Source organism: Engraulis encrasicolus, chromosome 13 (genome assembly GCF_034702125.1).
Source record: "Engraulis encrasicolus isolate BLACKSEA-1 chromosome 13, IST_EnEncr_1.0, whole genome shotgun sequence".
Classification (NCBI taxonomy): Eukaryota; Metazoa; Chordata; class Actinopteri; order Clupeiformes; family Engraulidae; genus Engraulis; species Engraulis encrasicolus.
The window spans coordinates 33794312-33812720 of NC_085869.1; the positions used below are offsets into that span (position 1 = coordinate 33794312).

Genomic DNA, 18409 nt, shown 5'->3' on the forward strand with positions numbered 1-18409 from the left:
ACATGCGTAGCTCCACGCAAAGTTTGACCCATGCGTAGGCACTAAACAAAAGACCAAACGTGGAAAGCGCGACCTCGGGAGGTAGCTGGAAGAACGACCCGAAATTGGTTGAAGAAAAAAATCGACGGTCACGTGTCACGATAGACACTTTAACATTAGTTAATCCAGTTCGCAACGAAAACGCGGTTGTTTGTTGTTTGGTAATGGTGGAAAATAATAAGTAGGCCTACCTGGCCTATCCATAGCCAAATGCATGTTTTGTAAGGAATTAAATAGACGCTTCAAATTTTACGTTTAGGGAAGGCCTATATTAAATTTGGAAATACCCTACATTTTATTTTTCAATAACCATGGACCTTTCCAGTATCAGGCTATAATCGTATCGGTAGGCTATAAAGTGTTCCGAGTCTGCAAGGAATTACGTCAACATTTTAGTCGAGTCATAAATGGAGGTTCCGTGACCAACCTCTGGCAACAATGTTTTGATGATTGATTTGACCTCTATGGACCCTTTAGAAAAGATTTAGCCCTCATGTCCCTTGCAAAAATCCCGGGCTTTTTTGCTAGAGAGCCAAATTCAAAATGGCGTCCGACGGCATCTCTAAAAAATAACTTTTGATCTGAATGACCTAGAATCATGTATGAAGGCACTTTTTCATATGAGTCAACCATGAGGATTCCAAATCTGACATAATTTTGGTTATAAAACTTTGTTTTGACAGCGAAATTCAAGATGGCCGCCATCTAGAACCGTTATTTTCGACCTTTTTAGGCCGTCACCGCCCAAAATTATCATATTTGGACTGGGAACCTCCCAATTTGTGTGACTCCATTTCTCATGTAAAGATATTGAGAGAATAGCTGATCTACAAGCCCAGAATTCCTCACATTGGGAGGCGTAGTGGGCTTGTAGATGGGCTATTTTAACAATGTGTCTTTTTTTTAATAGGCTATTATTTGACAATTTGGCCGATATTTTAGCATTGTTTGATGATTACTTTGGATGCAGTGATGGTCTTTCACTTTGAGAGTCCTTACATCATGACCCCTCCCCCCCCCCCCCCCCCTCCCCCTCAAACAGTGGGTCTTGACCCACAGGTTGAGAACCACTTATCAAGTAGAAAAACCCTTCACGTTTCACATTTTCCAAGCATTCTTGCACAGAGAGGCCCGTTGAGGAACTCGAGGCAAGAGCTGCTGAAATGGAAGAAGTGCGCTCACAGCAGTGATCAACTTGGTTGAAGACAGTCAGTTTGTGAAGCTCCCCCAGCTGCAAGAACACTGTGTTGTTGAGGAATGTTTGGTCTTATTCAACCCCAATGGCATATACAGGAAGACGCAGAAGAGCAAGCTCATCTCAAAGATCTCCCTCCACCCTGTTTTGATTTAAGAATCCTATCTTGCTCTAATTCAGTCGTTCTCAAACTTTTCCCATCATTTGCCCCTCAGAGGGTCTGGATGCCTCCGTGGCCCCTCCCCCTTTTTGTGGGGTAAAAATCACTTCTGGCTGGCGCTATCATAGTTATGTCTGACCTGAGGTAAATTAGTAAATAAATGGTTTCTAAGCAAAAGCAGTACTTGCGCAAACTGATTTTGCGATTGCTGCGCAGAATTAAAGGAAAGGTGAGATAAAACAAAGAGGGACAATGAATAATATGATGTTGGTGAGGGGGGGCTTTAAACATATTTGCTTATTGGCCATAGAGGAAATTTTTTTTGGGGGGGGGGTGGCAGATGTCACATGCCATGACCATGAAGAGAAAGTCTTTTATCTGTCTCCCTCCATATGCAGACAGCTTATGCCAACTCTGTCCCAACTACTTGCCGTATCTAGTATGCCACCCCACACTAAAGAACCACCCATCGCCACTCAAACATGGTTGAGAGTATAGCGTATAGCTTCCCCAGGTCCTGTATTCCCCGGTCTTTGTATGGGACTGAGGAACTACCGACCCTTTTTCTCAAAAGGGTCCTATGTTTCCCGCATTGTATGGCCCAGGATGCTTCACATGCGCACGAACGGTTGCCATGCGTATTTCATGTCAAGTTTGCGAACAGTGGCAGCCTAACCCTAACCATAACTCTAACAACAACCCTCGCTAGTCATGCGGCAGCAGTCTACTTGGAAGCAGCAGGAATAGAACCCCTTCTTGAAAAAAGGGTTCTAAGTTCCTCGGTGGCGGGGGGACATAGGACTCGGGGAACATAGCTGCCGGGCAACATAGGGGTGACCCTGGGAGCTCATGCACTGATGATTTTCCTTTTTCATAAAACTCTGAGTTGGCATCATGACATTGAGCTACACTGTTTTGCAGGCTGTCTGCCATCTCTTCTGTCAAAAGGTCACAGAAGAGGACCGTCTCTTTGTCTCTCTTAATGCTTAGCATGCCAGGAAGCTGCCGTAGACATCGGTATATCAGCTGCATCAATAACAACAGGGCCACTACAACCTGACTGTCATTGACCATCATAAACAGTGAAGAGCTTCAAACTGCTCAATGGTGTAGTCTTTTTCTTGTTTTTGACAGTACACAATAACATTTTGAAAGACTTGGCAGATGGGAACTTGTCAATTTCATGTGTATGTATGTGCATTACCATGTATGCGCAGGTCCCGTTCGTCTTCTTTTGTTAAGTATGGTGTATCGTAGGGATCATTGGCACCGATGATACTGGGAGCATGAGAAGGCAAGGATGATGGATAACAGCTTTTGGGCATAGCCCAACCTACTTGTATAGGGTACCGTCCTGTGCCTGCCAATCTTCTGCTGATGGAGTTCCCATCCTCCAGATCATGCCTATGTCAATTAGAGCAGAGTTTCTCAAAGTTGGGCGCAAGCCTTCCTGGGGGGACGCGGAGGCATCACAGGGGGGGGGGGGGGGGGGTGGGGCGTGTGACATCTGCCACCCCCCCCCCAAAAAGAAGATTTCCTATATGGCCAATAAGCCAATATGTTTAAAGCCCCCCCTCACCAACATTATATTATTCATTGTCATTGATTTGAATAGAATAGGAAATGAACACACATCTGCACTGCATTCGACTGCAGTCCCTCTTTGTTTTATCTCACCTTTCCTTTAATTCTGCGCAGCAATCGCAAAATCAGTTTGCGCAAGTACTGCTTTTGCTTAGAAACCATTTATTTACTAATTTACCTCAGGTCAGACATAACTATGATAGCGCCAGCCAGAAGTGATTTTTACCCCACAAAAAGGGGGAGGGGCCACGGAGGCATCCAGACCCTCTGAGGGGCAAATGATGGGAAAAGTTTGAGAACGACTGAATTAGAGCAAGATAGGATTCTTAAATCAAAACAGGGTGGAGGGAGATCTTTGAGATGAGCTTGCTCTTCTGTGTCTTCCTGTATATGCCATTGGGGTTGAAATAAGACCACACATTCCTCAACAACACAGTGTTCTTGCAACTGGGGGAGCTTCACAAACTGACTGTCTTCAACCAAGTTGATCACTGCTGTGAGCGCACTTCTTCCATTTCAGCAGCTCTTGCCTCGAGTTCCTCAACGGGCCTCTCTGTGCAAGAATGCTTGGAAAATGTGAAACGTGAAGGGTTTTTCTACTAGATAAGTGGTTCTCAACCTGTGGGTCAAGACCCACTGTCTTGGGGGGGGGGGTCATAATGTAAGGACTCTCAAAGTGAAAGACCATCACTGCATCCAAAGTAATCATCAAACAATGCTAAAATATCAATAATAGCCTATTAAAAAAAAGACACATTGTTAAAATAGCCCATCTACAAGCCCACTACGCCTCCCAATGTGAGGAATTCTGGGCTTGTAGATCAGCTATTCTCTCAATATCTTTACATGAGAAATGGAGTCACACAAATTGGGAGGTTCCCAGTCCAAATATGATAATTTTGGGCGGTGACGGCCTAAAAAGGTCGAAAATAACGGTTCTAGATGGCGGCCATCTTGAATTTCGCTGTCAAAACAAAGTTTTATAACCAAAATTATGTCAGATTTGGAATCCTCATGGTTGGCTTGTATGAAAAAGTGCCTTCATACATGATTCTAGGTCATCCAGATCAAAAGTTATTTTTTAGAGATGCCGCTGGACGCCATTTTGAATTTGACTCTCTAGCAAAAAAGCCCGGGATTTTTGCGAGGGACATGGGGGCTAAATCTTTTCTAAAGGGTCCATAGAGGTCAAATCAATCATCAAAACATTGTTGCCAGAGGTTGGTCACGGAACCTCCATTTATGACTCGACTATTTAAGCCAGTTGCAGAATCATCTGCTCGAGTCCCAAGTGCGTCTGTAATGGTTGATTTTCTAAGCCATACAGGCAAACATACAGCCAAGTGTCATACTAATGGACAGCTTTGTTTCTCTTGTTGCATGTCATTTCTTGAAAGCAGACAGCTGTGCGCAGTGACCATTAACAGCAATTGTTGAAAAAAATGAAACCCGGGGCATATGAGGTGTCATGAGACAGCGAATAGATTTTCTACCGATGAATTTCACATGGGGACATGCCATGTGAGATGTTTCCTTGACGCAGCTATTTTTCCCCTTGTCCACAACTCAATTAATACTACATGTCCATGACTTGGCAGGTTCATGTCCATGCCATCCTTATTTTATTTATTTTTTACTTCTGGAATAGCGTGACTTTTGCGAACATATAACCATCCACATGCTGCAATTCGAGGGATTATTTTTGTACGACTTCCCAAACTTAACCGCTCCACTTTGCCCAACGTTCTCTAGGCCTATCTAATAAAACTGTTTGCTCCACATGTGGTATAGGCTATCTCGTCTGCTTTCCGCACGCCGTCCACAGATATAAATATTCATTTTGGGCGTTTCACTGAATATTCATATATAATTATGGGTGTGTCCACAGGTGCGCACATTTGCCGCAACTTCAGAGTCAGTTGGGATTTATGAAGGGAAATCGAAGTGGAACGTGCGTGCGCCATGCTTTATAAATCTGAATATGTTCTTGCGCACGCACATCCTGAGTGTCGTGCGTGCGCCATCTTTTGGCGCATTTCTTCCGCAAAGTTTTATAAATGAGGCCCAAGATCTGAAACGAACTGACTAATTTGAAAGAAAGGGCCCAGTGCATTAAAAAAGAGAATGCAGACAGCCTATTTCAGGGGACTCAGAAATACTAGGCAGGGCACAGCATAGAGAGAGATCCAGGAGCGGTGGCGTTTAAACATGACAGGAATCCAAGTTAAAACTTTAGAAAAGTGAGTTATTAAAAAGTCACTGGATTCGGAGGGAGGAGCACTGCGCAGAACATAGGGCTTTTTGATGCATAGCATATTTTACAACGCCTGCTCATTCAATCAAATTCTCAATAACAGCATAAAAGCGAGCTTACCCTGTACTGTACCCTGTACCCTACTGGCTGCCTGGCATTCAAAATCCTTCACAGCTCAACCAGCCAGGGCTGTGCGCAGCGTTGCCACGGCAACCTGCCCAGGCCTGAGCGCTTTGCTTCGTGCGATATGTAAGGGGTCAAAACATACCAAGGCGGAACGGCCTCACAATGACAGCGTCGGCGTGCGCCGCCAGTCCTGTTCAAAACCCTCCCAAAGAGCCAAAGCTAGCATGCTACAAAGTTAGGGTTAGGGTTAGGTTTAGGGTTAGGGTTAGAAACAAAAAACTAACATCAAAAAGATAACTAGCTCCGTTATATGGCGGTGGGATCGATAGTCTGTAGTGGGAGCGAGCTGACCGGGGAGCGTCCTGCGTTGGGAGCGACCATCAGGGAATCAAGTAGGCCTATGCTACTGGTTCTGGTAGCACAAAATCAGTGGCCATCGGATCGCTTACCACACAATTAAAAGCCTAATCTTGAAATAGCGATCTGGAAATATCATATAAATGTAGCGTTGTGTAATTACACATTCATATTTTTTATTTCACCGAGGCATTCGCGTCATTAGGCTACATGAGTCATGACAAGTTTGACGAGCTAGCTTATTTGTGCTAGCTAATGCGTATGATTGAACATAATTTTGCATCTTACCTTGAAATATGGACCAGGATCCCTCTTGATGTGATTTATACATTCACGGCGAAGTGCCTGCTCTTTGGGGAAACGGTGGAAAGTCTGTCCACGGTAGGATTTTTTTCTCTTTGAGGACGAACCTTTGAGGGCACACAACAGTGAGGCGGCATGACAGCTGGTGCGTTGCCGAATGTACCCCTGAAGTGTACCCCCAACGTCTTTAGAACGTTCCGGGTGAATAAGGCGAACATAGACATATTGACACAATGTTTTCATCCACCAAAAAATAAAATGGGTTTACGAATAAAGAGGTGAATGCCCTTGTCAGCAGCAGCCGTGAGTTGCGTTTCAGTTGTGTTTCAAAGGTGGTCGTTTGCAGTCACCGTAGCAACGATAGTCTATCAACAATTGAGATCTGAGATCTCTGTGTTTGACTATTATGGACTAAACAAACTTCCGCCTCATTTGTTATGCTAACCAGTGGGAGGAGATAATTTAAATATTCATATTTCTGCTTGCGCGCGTGAGGAAATTCATGTCACCTCTCGCGCGTGAGACGGTGTTTGCGCACGCGTGGCAGCGTTTGCGCGCGCGACAGTGTCTACGCGCGCGCGCAGAATAAAATACCTCGCGTTTGCAGTAAGTGGCGGTCGTGGACCTTTTGTCCCGATTATAACACCATACAGTTCAGGCTCCTCTTTGGCCTCATAAAGAGGGCCCTTTAGGGGTTGCCTCCGTTCAGCGTCTGTGTAAAGGTTCATCCCTTCATCTGCATATACTGATGCAAGACGGTCAGTGAAGGGTAAACAAGCGCGCATGATATAGTTACTGGGGACCCATTCATGCATTACTTGTCACTTTCACAGCGGTTGACTTCAGTTCAATAGCTATGCATGTAACGGATGTTGTACAATCAGGGCTCTAAATTAACACACGCCAACACGCCAAACAGGGGTGAAAATTCATTTTGGCTAGTAGAAAAAAATACCTACCCGCCAATTTGGCTAGTAGTTCCCGAGTACAATAAATTATGAACGGTAAACCGCTGCTCTGACGAACGTTAGACGGCGAGATTCCCTACATTACCCATGGACACTAGCGTCACGACGTAGCCTCCCACAGTGGGCTTTCCAGTGCAGCGAGCGGCAACTCCATGCTGTTGCGCGCGCCAGGATTGAAAACATTCTGTCAGCTAAACTGCGCTCACACTATTCTGACAGGCAGCTCTCCTCCTATGCTCTCGTCGCTTTCGCTACAACCTTTTTAACGTCACTACTGCTATGAACATTGCTGTAACAGGCTGCATTTTTGAAGCAGCGAGGCCCTGGCCGTTTCAATAACAGGAGTTACGCAGATTATGCATAGAGCTACTTCTGTTCTGTAGACTATGTTTTGTGCGAGTGATGAGAATGTGACGGGGGTTAGCGCAAGGTTCTGTGCGTTGGTGAATGCTAGTAGTAATTGTAACCGTAATAATAGTGACGTTAAAAATGAGTGGCTGTGGAACGAAATAGCGACAAGGGCAGAGGAGGAGAGCTGACTGTCAGAGTAGTGTGACCGTAGCTGTCAGTTCAGTTGTCTTCTGAAATGTTCCGAGTCCTGGCGCAACTAAGTTGGAAAGCCATCGGGAAAAAAAAGCAACCAACGACGAAGCTGTCGAAGTAACAACGGAAGCGAATATTCCCGAGATATCGTTTACTTTTAGTTAAACTAGGCTTCTTGTCATTTTGTTGCGCATGGTAGAGAAGAGCTCCTCCTCTCTCCTCTCATCTCTTCTCCTTCCTTGGGGTGTGCGTAGGCCTATGTGAGGTTTTGTAGTGTTAAGCTGTGTGCTTGGTTAGCCTACTGTATGTTAAAGGTCTGTTATGTGAGTGGCTTGTGTGATGTGATTCAGCTGTTTTCAGAGGAATTGAACAAAAACTAATCAAATTGATTATGCCTAAGTAATGAAAGTAAAAAATAAAGCAGAAGTTAAAAAATAATGAAAAAAATATATAGCCTATAATATGCTTATTATGTAGGCATATAGTAGGCTAGCTTATGCAGGCCTATGGTGTATCTGTAGAAATAGTTGAACAAAATGACCATAATTAAAAAAAAAAAAAAAACTAGCCTAAAGCATAGTTTATTTTGACGAGATAAAAAAAATGGCTTGTTGAACTTCTGTTTGGCTGGTAAGAAAAAATGTCCACTAGCCAAATTGGCTGGTGGTGGAAAAAGTTAATTTAGAGCCCTGCAATGTATTAACAGACAACAGTATAGGCCCAAGGGGAACGCATGAAGGAGTAACAGGTCAGAGCATGTGCTTTATAGCCTGGCGAGCCAGACCCGTACCAGGTCTGGGCGAGCTCGGAGAGAGTGACCATTTCTCAATCGCCTAGTAAGCACACTTGGACGTGTGTGAGCTTAATTAGTCACGCCCAGTGATTGGATACTCCGCAGAGTTCGCCAAAGACTATCCAATCACTGGGCGTGACTAATTAGGCTGACACACTTCCAAGTGTGCTTACTAGGCGATTGAGAAATGGTGAGTGTGTGCAGGATAAACGGTTGTTTCAAAATGCCTTGGCACTCAACGCCACGCAATAGGATGGTGGAACAACCAATCAACACACAGTTCTGTGTAACGACACAGCTGTCTTTCAGAACGCACACGCGACACACCCCTTTGTAGGTGAAGCGGCAACTTGGTGCCTTCATAGGAATGAATGAGTGTGATCACCGCAGCCAAGATCACCGCAAACAAGTTTCCTAATAAATCGTGTTTTCACTTACACAGTTTAAAAAAGCCTCGTTTTCAACCACATGGCCCTCCTTGATCAACCAGCGAAATGTTGAGCAATTTGGGGCTTCTTAAATGGTTATATTTATGATTGTTGTCAACATGGCATGTTCGGTGTTAGCTAGCTAGGTGTATACCCATAGAACACGGCTGGATACCTGGCTAGCTCTGTGTTATCAACGACAGGTTGGCTAGTCGCTAGCTCGATAGACTAGGTGTCATTCCCATCTATTTAGTAAGCTACTTAAAGACTTTCAAAGCTTGCAAATGTCTCGTTTTTAATGACATGGATCTTATTAGAAATTGGGGCAGGCATATAACACACGGCTGGATACCTAGCTCTGTGTGTTATTGACGACAGGTTGGCTAGCCACTAGCTCGGTAGACTAGGTGTCATTCCCATCTATTTAGTAAGCTACTCAAAGACTTTCAACGCCCCCAAATGTCTCGTTTTCAATGGCATGTGTCTTATTAGAAATTGGGGCAGCAATTTCATTGTGGTCTGATAATAGCGTGTGACTATCTGGTTCTGTAAAATGCTCAAATTAACTTACCGAGCTAGCTTAAAGGCCAACTTCCGATAAAACACAGTTTTACTCACTCCTTTTGAAGATCGGATGGTCACCCCAAGTTAAACTCACTTGCAAGGCTCTCAGGCCTGGCTGTGTTTCCCGGTGTTTCCCAATTTACATAAATAATGCAGAGAAACGAGCGAATCACGAAAGCCTTTCGAATCACGAAAGCCTTTCGTCACGTCGAAAGAAGGAGTTGCCGACAAAGGTTTATGTCGACCCATTTTTCTAAAAACATGTCGAGTAATTTTTTCTGCTTGTTTTCAATACAAGCAACGTCTGGTGGCCCGAAATCTAGCTTAGCTTAGCTATCAGCTGGTTGCTACTCTCAGGTACACACACAGCACAAAGCCTCATCCTTACAGCAAGCCCACACTGGTTGCTCTGTGCCTGCAGCTCGCCTAGGGGTCGCTGTCGAAAGAGCACAGCCCTGAATGGAGCATGCACGCCTCCGTTGGCGCCCCAATGGGGCACCTAAGTCTCCACCCCTTCCGGGCGGCTTATGGGGCTGGCAACGGAAAAACTTTTGACTGGGCTGTAATGGACTGATCAAAGCTATTTTCCGACCCACCTCGCATTTCCCCGTCGATCACACATATGATGTGCCTCACAATTAATAACAACCAATGGTGTGCTTGTTGACTTCACTTGGCAAGCGATTTTTGAGTTGTGAGTGTGCAAAAATATGTAATTATTTGGACTACACAACAGACGTCGCATGTCCGACGTGCAGCCACTTAAGCCACGGTGCAGCGGTAGGGTTGGCTGTGCCTCGGTTCACGTCAGATATGCGAGGCGCACGTGTAGTCTCCAACACAGTTTTGCACAAAAGCTAAAATAACGTTTCTTGCGTGCCGAAAATGAGTGGTCTTACGACGCAAATCCAAACCTTTCAAATTCACTGTCATCATATGTGAAATCCGGAGCACATGCCAAACGGGATGAGGATTTAGCTTGACTCGCTCCATTAACTCGCATTCAAAATTTTGCGAGCTTCTGCCCCATGGATCGGAAGTAGAAGGGCGTGACTTAGGTGCCCCATAGTGCAGTACCACCCGGAGAAGTGGCGACTCTGTTTCCCATTACATTCTATCCAAGAACAGGAGGACTGAGCCAATCAGAGACGCATTTCCACGAGAGCAGGAATAGTGAGCCAATCAGAGATGCATTTCCACGAGAAACACAGAACACCCTCTCGTTTCTCCACAAGCCACATTGCTGGCTTGCAAAAACGGCTTGAAACAAAGCAACCAGAACGTTTTTTAAAACAGGACCAACACGTAACACATTCAATAACAATGGGGAACACAGCAATATTAATCAAATGACGTTGAGAGGCCATCTTTAAAACATCGAATGATCAAAAATGGTAATGTGTAGTGATCTATTTGTGTCTGATAAGTTCATGGTGTATTTTTACATCAATCCATGCCAGCCACGAAATGTATTATCATCCAGGCTTTTTAAATTAAGTAAAAACTTTCGTGCTGTAAGTACTAGTAGCACGGACGGCCGCCATGTTTCTTCTTAGAAAGTTTTCTGTGTTTACTAGGTAGCCCGGCCCCCCATCTCGCTCCTTGCGATTTGATTGGCCCTGTCATCGGATAACTTTCAGCCTCGCAAAACGACCGGGGTCCGCTAGACTGCCCCCGAGAGCAAATTCAATTTGCAGTCGCTAGGGGCGTCTAGATTTCTAGGCTATGTGCTTTAAGGAAAGCATAATGAATTGGTTTTAAATGTTATATGTCTGGCTGTATTGCACATGTAGGTTACACATTTTCAGAGAGCTTCTTTAATCATGTCGGTGAAGAACATTGCAGTGTTTGACATGGCCCTACAAAGTAGGTCTATAATGTTTTGTGAATGTAATTGAGTCATCAGGGGGAAGGCAGACTGACTGCTACACATTTTCGTTCACTGAATAATCACTGCAATCAATTTCTAAGGATGTCTGTGGAAGACGGAAGTGGAGAGAGGTAGGTGCGCCAGTTGTGAAATCTCCAAATGTATCATGCCTGTGCTAGCTAATGCTAAAATGACCAATTGGGGTTCGTTGTACGTATGTGCCCAAACGGCAAGCCAATTCACTATGAAGCATTTTGATACACGCTAAAAGCTTCATAGAAGGTGAAATCTATGCCAGCTGCCTGAAAACAGCTGAAAACAGCTCAATTGAACAACTTTGCGCAGTGCGCAAGAACATGTCTCACAGGGTCCCCTTTAGCCATCCCTTGGCCAAAATCAGATAAGATATCTTGCCAAAATGGCCGGAATTCTCCTTTAATTCCGATTTAACACTTTATTCCAACAAGTGCGCCATTTGAGATCCAGCTAGGGTGACCAGCTGTCCGGACTTCGGCCGGACAAACCCGCCCCCTAACTTTCTAACCTAGCGTCCTCGCGCCGTACCCATTGCTTCGACTTGCCAACTCCCCGCCTCCGTGGAGAAGACAGTGAAGTCGGCATTCTAAACTGTAGGCAGAAATCAGGGAACAGCGCTGCCATCTTTCTTCAGACTAACTCAGCTGCCAACAACAGTTATACTTGTAAAACAAGATTTTTTTTGGAAGGATTTTCGCATTTCATTACCTCATTCCAATAAAGGGGTCCTCAGTAGGCTACCACTAACTCAATGTTGTATCAGAGACGGCAGGTTACGATAGACAAATCCTTCCGTTGTTGTCTGTATTATTTCATAAATATCTTTTTCATGTAGGTTTTGGGTAGTCATGCATGCGTAGCCTATAATAGCCAACAATGAATTTGATTTACTTTAACCAAAGTTGGTCAGTGTGTTTATCAGCGGTGTTTTAAAATGAGAGGCAAACCGCTTCTGTCAATCTTTTTTCATGCAGACGCTGGATAACCATAGCAACAACACCAGCTCAAAATACAGACAGAGCGCCCGAGCAGGAGACCTGAAAGTTCTTGTGGGGAGTCATGTGATAGCCAAGAATGTGTGTGATGATTTCCAAAAGATTCTGACTGGGTTGCTGAGATATGACCTCACTTCCTGTTTGGCGTCTGTGTGGAGAATTTTGATTGACTGTTACGGCCAAACGGTAAAAGATGTAATAAAACCCTTTAAGGTATCTCTTCACAGTGCTCTAGAGATCATGTGTATCAAGTTTTATAAAAATCCGACTAAATTTGAAGGATGAGGAGTATTGTATTCATTTTCATCAAATCCAAAATGGCGGACATTTTATAACTGCGAGTATAATGTCATAGGGTGCGTTGGATTTGTCTTGGCCCAAGGATTTCAGCGGTCCCACCAGATTTACAATCGAGCGTGCGGTTCAAAAGTTACAGGCAGAAATGTAGCTAAAAGTTTGACCAGCTGGTGGTGCTAGAGATTTAGAGCTAGTGAAAGTTTTTTTGGTGGGTCATGGGATGGACAGAAATGACTGTGACAATTTGCAAAAGATTGTGACCATGGGTGTTTCTCAAACGCGAGGACGCACACTTCCAAGTGTATCAGCCTTCGTAGTCTGCACTTGCCGGATGCAGCTGAAGTACTAGATAGCATTCGAGAGCGTTCGTACAATGGAACGTGCTTGCTAGTGTGGATGTGCACGTCATTGTATTTCCGGTTCCGGTCTTCAATGTTTTGGAAGGAACATGGACGCCGCCATGACAGTCGCGCTTTACGCACAGTTTGTTGAGAGAGAAAACCAAATTCAAGTACATCGCGACGAGGAGGACGCCGCTGCTGTCAGAATACAAGAGTGGAGAAGGAGAATAAGACGGCAGTTTGTGTTGTGTCGTGTGCTGTGTGCCCGCCAACCTCGTTGCAGCGAGGTAACAGGCTACCATTGTTTTGCATTATGTTGGATTGTGTTCTGTTTGTTTTGTATTGCAATGAAATGTCAATACAAACCATCTGTGCCAGTGTCAAACATACTGAATACACATCACAGGCTCCTCAAAGTGTGCGTCAAACGACTGTACGATAAGTCATATCCTAAGTGTTCTAAAACAATATTTATTATCCATGTCATTTCATGAACTGAATAACAGTAAGTAGGCATAATTTGCATCATTGTGTTCAAGGTTGGTGGGCCTAATGTTGAATATCACTACAATTTCAACTATACTGTGCTACCATGGCAATGTATTATCACTGTACTATTCCACTACACCTTGCCTACATTGTCATTATAATATTATTACAACTCCTGTCCCTATTATTCTGTCGTAGGGTGTTGTGTGTAGCCTATGTATTGGACCCATTTTAGACATGTAGTCTAGTGTTGTTGTTCACTTTGGTGTTGTTAAACATTGCTTCATATTGTACTGTAACAGTACATGGACATGGAACTACACTGCAATGCCATAACACAGCATAATCACAGTTTGTCATGTTTTTATTTCGGCAGCCGAGACATTACTGTCAGCTCAACCCGACAGTCCCTGTCCTGCGGCGCTACTTCAGCGGTGAGGACACAAGGCCCGACTTCCGCCTTAGTAGGGCCTCAATACAACTCCTTTTGCAGACCACAGGCTCACACAGGCATCATGGGTGGGGGGCAGAGCTGGAGACTCTTGTGCTCCTCTTCTGGCTGGCCTCAGGGGCATCTTACAGGGTCGTGGCAAGGGTGTTTGACATGCCCCTCTCCACTGTCCACCGCATTGTCCATCGTGCGATGGATGATGTGATGGCTGTGCGGTGCCTGTTCATCCACCTGCCACGAACCCTGGAGGAGGTAGGTGCTCTTGGGGAGGGCTTTGCCCATCTGGCAGGGCACCAAGTCTTCTCTAAGGCTGCTGGAGCCATTGATGGCTCCCACATTAGGGTGCAATGTCCTGGGGCCGCTGATGGCCAGGACTATAAAAACAGGAAATTGTTCTCATCCGTGGTCCTACAGGCAGTGTGTGACCACACGGGACGATTTCTAGATATTTTTGTTGGTTGCCCAGGGAGTGTTCATGACTCTCGGATTCTGAAGAATAGCCCCATATCTGTCAAGAGGTCTTACCCCCCTCCGGGGTATTTCATCTTGGCAGATGGTGGCTATCCTTGCCAAACAGAACCTGTGGCGCTTATTACACCGTATAAGCAGCCAGTGAGAGGCGTGGCAGAGCAACGGTTTAACGCTCATCATTCCCGGGGCCGCATCATCATTGAGCGTGCCTTCGGGATGATGAAGTCCCGCTTCAGGTGCATCTTCCAAGATACACTTGAAGTACATGTTGACTCTGCCTCCAAGGTAATGTGTACTTTACATTCTAAACTACCGGTAATCCAGTTCTGATGGCTTTGCCAAAATTAAGTGGGTTACCCACCTCCCTTGATCTTTCAGTTGGTTGTTGTCTGCTCTTTCCCTCAGGTCATCTCAGTGTGTGCAGTTCTCCATAACATCTGTCTAAGGGTGGGTGACATCGAGCAGGTTGAGGTGCACCCCCCACGGGATAATGTGGGTGGCGGAGCAGACGAAGATACACCGAGTGGCAGAGAATGGAGGGAGGCCCTCACCAACGCCCTTAATCCTCTGCTACAGCTGCCCGTCGACCATGATTACATTCTGCCGGTAAATGGCTATTAAGCATGTAACAATCAGATAATACGCCCATGTTCTGACAAAGTCGGCCAGTGCAAAGTTAAGTTATCTGTACATGATACACAAGTGGTGTAACTATGTAGCTGAGGGGCAGTGACATTTTGATGGGACTTAGACTACCACTGCATACCCAGCAGTCAATCACAACTGACTGTAACAGTATGCATTATTGACTGATTGATGTTTCTTTGTACTTGCACTTCACAATGTCCCAGGTGAAAAAGTGGTTCAATTTAGTACAATAAAAGCACGACTGAAGTGTACTTAGCATGTTAAAAGCGCACTCACACTTTTTGTGCTAAGAAAAAGTATGTTTACAATATGCTTATTTAAAGTGTACTTAAAATGAGATGTAATTAAGTTGCTCTCAAAGAAAGTACACTTTGCGAACCATACATAAAGTGCACTTAGAAGATGTTTGGCTAAAGTGTATTTAGAGGAATATACTAATAGTGTTCTAATAGTGAACTTACTGAAAGTGTATTTTTTAATAACATATTGCAATTGCACTTTTTTTAAGTGCACTTTGATTATACTTCACCCAAGTGACTTCGAAGTGTGATTTTCTATAGTGCGCTTTAAAGTAAATCACTTTAACATATTGGAAGTATACTTTTTCTAAGTGCACCATGATTGTGCTTCATCCAAATATATTCAAAGTGTGCTTACACAAAGTGCATTTACCCATCATGCATCATCATGCATGTACCATCATGCAATGCACTTCCCTGGAGCTAAATTTCTCAAACAGAAAGCCATTTACCTCTAAGGAATATGTTTGGTTTGCATGAAAATATTACTCATTGTTATATTCTGCATTTATTGTAGGAGTTTTAACATTTTAAAGTGGTACACAAAAAATGGCCATGTTCCCACCGTCATTATGATGGTCACGTACATGTTCTGGTATATATAGACTCACACTTCCCATGATATCATGGTGAGAGGTAAGTTGGAACTAGTTGTTCAAACAAAGAATCAAGGGTCACCATTCGTGATCAATTCAAATGATCAACTGCAGGAAGGTGGAACAATAATGAAGTAAAGTGAAATGTGTACCTGAAAGCTCTGTAACAATGCAATGACTGTAAATGTCAGTTGTGCTAGGCATGCACACTGTATCACTACTGTAACATGTGGCTGTGTGTGTACAAGCTCTGAGAACCAGCATGGATTGTAGTATTAAATTTATATTATTCGTTGTACTTGGGAGTGTACTGTAAATATACTTCAAGCATATCTGTTATATATTTACAATACTTAATATGATATACTTTTTACATACTTAAAATGTTCCAATGTAGTCCAAAGAAGCATTAAGTTAATATACTTTTATTGTACTTCTAGTAACAATAAAATGTTATAGAAGTGTACTCAAGCACACTATTAATGCCATACGAATGCATGAAAAGCGTGTTTGGAGCATACTTTCAAAAGTATGCTTGTAGTGCACTTAAAGTTGTCCAAAAGCGGTGCCAATTTAGCATCCTCAGTGTGCTGCAAGTGTGCTGAAGTACTGCTTTAGTAGTGCTTCAGCGCACTAATAGTGCAATGAAGCGCACTTTAAATCGCCGAAAATAGTACACTTTGTACTAAGTACGGTCAAAAAAAGTACACTTTAAGTATATGGGTTTTTCACCTGGGGTACCACAGGTCCATGCAGCAGCCCCCGGCACTCCCTGACCAGCCCGAACTCCAGCAGCACCTCTCCGGCAGAGGGACTGTGGGATTTTCCTCATTACTTATTCTACTACTTATTCTGTTGCAAGTGTGACATGAGCTCATTGAAGATTGTGTTTTGTTCTTGTTTTGTTATTCTGTGTTTGGATAGGGCTAAGGATCTTTGTGTTTATAGTCCACACCATGCCGTTTTTGGCAGACAGGTGTGTGTGTGTGTGTGTGTGTGTGTGTGTGTGTGTGTGTGTGTGTGTGTGTGTGTGTGTGTGGCTTTCTGGGATGCTTCTGTGTGCGGTTGTTAGACATAATAAAATGTGTAATATGATTTGGTGAGACATTCCAATCGCATCTGCGTGTATTTATTTATGCCAGTACAGTGTCTGTCATGAAGAACTGGCTGTATGCCTGACTGATTGATTGGGATTAATACACATTAACCTTTCCATGCATCACCGGTCACATTAGCTGTTGTAGTCTGCAAAGTGTACCCTGTATGACTTCAGTGTAGGTATCACAGCAACTTAGCTGCAAGGTAATGAGTAAATACAACAGAACTATTTTGAAATTGAAAGGGTGGCCAAACTTTTGTACATTTTTTGGCCAATTTTCACAGTTCAATAGAAGTGACATTAATGCATGTTATGAATGATTTTTGGCCTGGAGTGTAGTTACAAGTCTACATATCTGTAGGACAACCGACTTGCTACTGATAGATGGTAATAGGTCTAATTTCAACAACACCACTTTTGCTTTACATAGCGCCTTTGGAAACACCCAAGGTCAGACTTAAGACACCACTGCAATCTATGACCTTTTCCCTTGTTACCCATTTAATACATACTTACCACTAGGGCTGTCCCTAACGATTATTTTTCTCCCGATTATTCTATCAACTATTTTTTTCGAATAGTCGCGATTATTATTTATTTTTTTTGGAAGGCAAAAACTGTGATATGCCACTTAATTTTGACCTGAAAAATAATAGACAAATAAAGCAGAGTGCACCTAGGGCCTATTAGGACAATGATTTCTAAAAAAGGGGAAATTTTATAAATTAGTCACAGACAAAACAATGAAAGTATGACATTGGCGCATGGAGAAACTATAGGCCTAGGCCTACATTTCAGCCACTTATATTTTGACAAACAAGGCTACATAAGATTTTACCCATGACATGTGTATATAGTAGTACATTGTCATTTATATTTTAAAAATACAGTAGGCCTACAGTGAATCATTTATGTTTACAACACAGTTTCATTCGTCCCTCATGCAGGGGTCTATGTAATGAAAAAAATAATAAAACAAAATAGGAGCAAAGATAAGAATTTAAGAGCACTGTGAAATTGTTAACGCATAGACATATTGCTCCCAAACCCAAGTTAACTACAACAACTTGACTAGACTTCCTAGACTAGACTTGACTGATCCCTGTCTTTCAAGCACTTGTGGTTTTCTCTATAGGATGTATTTACTCCAGGAGGAAAATGCTAAGGAAATCGTAATTCAAATTTAACAAAAACGGACATCGTTAAAAAAAAAAAAAAAAAAGTAAAAAAAAAAAAAATTTTTTTTGAATTTTTTTAGCGCAAATCACGCAATCGACGGTATGTTGAACACGCCGACTTATTTGCGCAATCGACGTAATCGATTACGTCGAATAGTCGGGACAGCCCTACTTACCACCACCACCAAATTCTCAATTTTCAATCTGACTGAGGACATTGCACTTGTAATACATGAAAAGGAGGATATTCTCCATGGTGTGCCATTGTGACTTTGCAGAAATCTGCAAACATGACTGTGCTTTGGACATGATACTAAATATTGGT

The 18409-nt window shown here is 43.5% G+C and overlaps 1 protein-coding gene across 1 annotated transcript; it reads left to right on the forward strand.

Moving 5' to 3' along the window:
* The first annotated feature begins 11286 nt into the window (after positions 1–11286).
* Positions 11287–16737, forward strand: LOC134460501 (putative nuclease HARBI1). Its single transcript, XM_063212887.1, has 5 exons — positions 11287–11315; positions 13137–13140; positions 13719–14549; positions 14670–14870; positions 16732–16737. Exons 1-5 carry the CDS (start codon positions 11287–11289, stop codon positions 16735–16737), a joined length of 1071 nt encoding a protein of 356 aa, XP_063068957.1.
* Positions 16738–18409: the final 1672 nt, after the last annotated feature.